The sequence below is a fragment of the Corylus avellana genome, chromosome ca5, assembly GCF_901000735.1.
Source record: "Corylus avellana chromosome ca5, CavTom2PMs-1.0".
NCBI lineage: Eukaryota > Viridiplantae > Streptophyta > Magnoliopsida > Fagales > Betulaceae > Corylus > Corylus avellana.
In genome coordinates this window covers 9,060,692-9,065,733 of record NC_081545.1, presented here as the reverse complement: position 1 = coordinate 9,065,733, position 5,042 = coordinate 9,060,692, and the positions used below count along the sequence as shown (strand labels likewise).

The following is a 5,042-nucleotide window of genomic DNA, read 5'->3' as shown; positions in this document are numbered from 1 at the left end:
GAGTTCTTCTTGGAAATCATCAAGAGACAGTTGTTTCTCTCGGGTTAGGAGGGAGACAGTGGTGACAAAGCTGTTGAAGGAGGGATTAAGGCCATTGAGAAGGAATGAGATGAGGTCCTCATCAGAGATAGGGTTTCCCACAGCAGCTAGTTGATCAGACCATACTTTGGCTGATTGAATGTAGTCTGAGCAGGTCAAGGAGCCTTGGTGAAGACTCAATAATTGTCTTTTGAGATTGGCAATTCGAGACCTAGAATCATTAGCAAACCTGGTTGCTAGGGCTGACCAGACTTGTTTGGAAGTATCAAGTCCATAAACTGTGGACAAGACCTTCTCAGATAATGTGACATTGATCCAACTTAGGATGCATTGATCCTTTCTATTCCAGATGGTGAATTCTGGATTGAGGGTTTCTTTACCACTGTCATCAGTGATAAATTGAGCAGGGCATGGTTCGGTTCCATCCACGATGCCTAATAATTCATGGGTGCGCAGGATAGGCATGAATTGAGTTTTCCAACCAAGATAGTTTGGACCTTCAAGCTTTCCATTGAATTGAGAAAGGGTAGGTGGGGAAAAAGAAGGAGCAGAAAAGGAGGTATTGACTGCCATAGAAGAGCTGTTTGTGTGATGCAGGAGAAGAAGAGAAAAGAAAAGAAAGCAGCTTAAGGAAGAAGAGCTATGGGGCGTATGCCTATATTGGCTCTGATACCATAAAAGAGTTCTTAGAGAACGTGATTTTGCGGAATGATTTGTGCTGCTTTCTCATTAAGATTAAATAGAATAGAAAATACAAATATAATCCATCACCAACTTTGATAACATAAGTTGATGTGAATTCAAAAACTAATAACAAAATCCTTAACATAAGACTTAATACTAATCTGAAATTAATAACAAGAGAACAAGAGAAGTAGAATGCAAACAGATGACTTAAAGATAAAGAAAGAGATGTAGTAAAACTAGAAGACTAGAGATGTAGTAAGACTAGAAGACTTCAGCAGTAACAGAAACTTTAGGGACTTCTTCAGCAGTATGTTTAACAGGGAGACACTCTACGGGTTGACAGAAAAGTCAAAATGACTTCTGCATGATGCTGAGCTGAGCCTAGCGCCAATGGTGTTGATGCAGAACCATCCGTGGCTATTGGTACCGTGGCATTGCCTTGGCCAATGTGTCAAAGAAGGGGGCATTGCGTTCAACAAGGCCCATGGCTGTGAGATTTGGGACTTTGCATCTAAAAATCCTGAGTTCAACAACATCTTCAATGATGCCATGGCGTGTACGGCCAAGATTGTGATGAGGGGAATCCTGGAGGAATACAAAGATGGGTTTCGTTGCTTGGGATCATTGGTGGATGTCGGAGGTGGGACGGGAGGGATGATTGCTGAGATTGTTAAAGCACATCCTCACATCAAAGGTATTAACTTTGATCTGCCGCATGTTGTCGCCACAGCACCCCTGCACGAGGGGGTCTCCCATGTTGGAGGTGATATGTTTGACACCATCCCTAATGCGGATGCAATTTTCATGAAGGTATGTATTTTTTCTTTTTGATCATTTTCCCTCTTTTGTCCACTATAATTGCTAATCCCTTAGATCATAATCTATGACTATAAATATTATGGAAAATGTTCAAATACTCAACTTTTACTACTTCCTTTTTATAAACTGACATAGCAGTAGTATCTTTTGTAAGAGACTTGTAATGAAAGTTTCAATATCCTTCCTAACACTAAAGCATTAATGGATTTGTTTGTCGATGCAGTGGGTACTACACGATTGGAGTGACGAAAATTGCATAAATATTTTGAAAAATTGCAGAAAAGCAATACAGCAGAAGAATGGAAGGGTTATTATTGTTGATATCGTTCTTGAGAAAGATGGTAATGATTTATTTCATGAGACTCGCATGGCGTCCGATTTGTTGATGCTGGCACACAGCACTGGCGGAAAGGAGAGGACAGAGCTTGAATGGAAGAAATTATTGGAGGAAGCAGGCTTTGGTCGCTACAAAATCATCAAAGTTCCAACCATACCATCTATTATTGAGGCCTATTCCGACTGAGAGTGAAATACATTTGCTGTTGCTAAGATGCCATCAGGACAACACATGGGTTGCTTGATGCCTGGTTTTATTGTAAACAAATAAAATCAATAAAAGAAAATGAAAAAAAAAAAAAGAAAAAAAGGAGAACCGTATCAATTATGTAAAAATAATTTGCTTTATGCGTATATATTTTATTTAAAAGGACAAATGCCATAATTATGGCCAACTCTCTTGCAGGATTTTGTAATTATATATATATATATATATATATACATATATATGAAACGTAATTTGAAAAATTAGAATTTCAAGTTCTAAATCATGTGTCTTTTATTTTTTTTTTAACAAACAAATTGAGAGCTTTAGTGATAAACTATCAATGAATTAGGGGTCCAAAGATCCCTAGTTACAGTATCATATATACAGTTTGAAATTTCTTTAATCCAAAATTTATCTATGACATCTAAAATAGCTTCCTTAACAAGACTATGCGTAGTTGAATTCGCACCCCGCTTGATATGTTCTATCCTCCATGACCTCGGCTGACACAAACCTTCTTTGATTCCACCAATTAAATGTTCGAGCTTGCTCCAGTTCTTATCCACCTATTTGACCGCATTAACAATTTGTAGGGCTTCTCCCTCTAACATTATATCAAACAATCCCATCTCCCTACATAGATCCACTGCGTATATGGTTGTCGTTGCGTCAGTAACAGCAGGTTCTAAGAAACAATTTCGCATCGTACTCTATGCAACTATTACATTTCTCACATGATCTCTAACTATGTTACCAATCCCAATATGTCCATGATCTATCAACTGCTGCATACCAATTAACTTTGTGCATACTTAGGGTGGTTCGTCGGAGTAGAGCTCTGTTCGTCCGTTTCTTTAGTATTAACTCTTTGGAATTCATCTATAAAGTTACAGGCTTCGTGATAAACTTGGTTAGGATGAGTGAAATCTCCTCCATGTACCACCGCATTTCTGCAAAACCAAATTTTTCGTGCCATCACCACCATAAGCGCAATGTCTTCTACATCACAAGGCCAATCAAAGAGGCAACTACGTGAGCAAAAGAAAGACCCACAGCTCTAGACATCTTGTGCAGCTAGACGACTCCAAATGATACGTTTCACAGTTTCAGCCTCCCTTTAGCATATAGGACAACTAGCATCATTGTTAATTACTCAAGAATTTTTGCCAATTTGCATATGTTCTAGCTTGAGAGTAGCACGTAAGTTCAACCATCTAGAGAGTGTTGAATAGAGTTTTCGGCCTATCATTTTCTCCCGTTTACGTTGTGATGGATGGATAATCAAAGGCTTATTTATAGATAGACCGAAACCCTTATGTATAACCAAGAGTTGCTTCATTCCATCAAGAGAAACAACTTTTAATGAAACACTAACGAAGAGAACATTTCATCACTCATTTTTAACATTTAATTACAATTACAATCATGAATAAATGTTAAATATTCTATAAGAGAAATATAAAAATCATTTGTCCTAAGTTCCTAACATATACATATACATGTATGGGTTAAATACACTTTACCACCTAAAGTTTCAGTCAATTTTCAATTTGACCTTCAATGTTTCATTTTTTACAATATACCCCATCAAAGTTAATTTTTTTTTTTTTTTTTTTTTTTTTTTTTTTCAATGTGACCAATCCGTTAACCATTTATGTTTTCTCTAATGGAAATAATAGAAAATACGGAATTGCCCCTACAATTTTATTTTTTATTTTTTATTTTTAGAAAAACTCAAAAAATAGAAAGAAAAAAAAATAATAATAATCGGAGTGGCTCTTTGGCCATTTTGGGGGGTGGCTTAGGGGTGGCCTTAGCCACCTCCAAATATATATATATTGGTTTGAATTTGGGGCATTTTTTAAATTTGTTAAAATACATGGGGACAATTTTAGGAAATTTAAGACAAAAAAATACACGTGTCTGGCACATGACCAATTTTCGGTTAAATTGGACGAAAATTGCTAACAGATGGGTCACAATGAAAAATTTTGAAACTTTGATGGGATGCATTGTAAAAATTAAAACATTGGAGGTCAAATTGAAAATCGGCTCAAACTTTAGGAAGGTAAAGTATAATTTTCTCTACTTGTATATATTGGACCTATTTTCAAATGACTATTTATTGGGAATCTAATCTTTTTTATTTTTATATACAAGTCTGATGAATAACTAATGCCACGTAGGTCTCACATGGCAATTGAGGGTTGAGAAGCAAGGGACTTGTCTACTTGTTCTTTTGGGACAAGGAGAAAGGTCTACTAGTACTAAGGAGTCTATATTTCAAGTCCTAATTTTTGTTAGAGTCCTTTATTAATTAATCTTTTACTTGGATTTCTTATCGTATAAATAGAGGATAGTAGTTGTAGTTTATTTTTGAATAAGGAATTATTAAACAAAAGCTTGTTTGTGATTTGTTTCCAACCCTAATTGGATTCAATTGTAGGCTCTCCTCCCCGAAAAGAGTCATTGTGATCTCCCCTTTTTTAAAAAAATAAATTTTATTGTAGCAATTATAGGTCGATGTTGGAAGTCATTTCAAGATTATTGGCATTGCAACTTTTCAAATAATAATGCAGTGGGATCACCAAAGATTTGAGTGGCTAAAGTTGTTTCAAGATCGTATTGAAAAATTGCCCAAAAGCAATACTAGAATCCAGAAGCAGACATGATATTCTCTTTCTCTCACATCACATGCATCTTTCATCTATTTCTATATATATATATATAAAGAGAAATGTTATTTATTTATTTTCATTTGAATTCTATATATTTAATAATAAATTTAAAAAATATATAAATAAGAGGATAACTTTGTAAACCAGTCTACACCATACCTTTTATGCCTACCAATCAAAATTAAACACGGAAGCAAATTACACAAAGTCAAATAAGAACGAAAAACACATGATTAATTCTCCTCAAGTCACAAAATCCATCATTTTTCCCTTCA

General features: G+C 35.5%; 1 protein-coding gene across 1 annotated transcript; it reads left to right on the top strand.

Annotated features, from left to right (window-relative positions):
• The first annotated feature begins 1,051 nt into the window (after positions 1-1,051).
• Positions 1,052-2,096, top strand: LOC132182845 ((R,S)-reticuline 7-O-methyltransferase-like). The gene is made up of 2 exons (XM_059596199.1): positions 1,052-1,536; positions 1,769-2,096. The coding sequence occupies exons 1-2, from the start codon at positions 1,117-1,119 to the stop codon at positions 2,066-2,068; spliced, it is 720 nt and encodes a 239-aa protein (XP_059452182.1). The 5' UTR covers positions 1,052-1,116; the 3' UTR covers positions 2,069-2,096.
• The last annotated feature ends 2,946 nt before the right edge of the window (positions 2,097-5,042 follow it).

Coding starts and splice junctions, on each gene's coding strand:
- LOC132182845 (XM_059596199.1), top strand. CDS start 1,117: ATGGTGTTGATGCAGAACCATCCGTGGCTATTGGTACCGTGGCATTGC. Junction 1,537..1,768: donor CGGATGCAATTTTCATGAAG/GTATGTATTTTT, acceptor TTGTCGATGCAG/TGGGTACTACACGATTGGAG.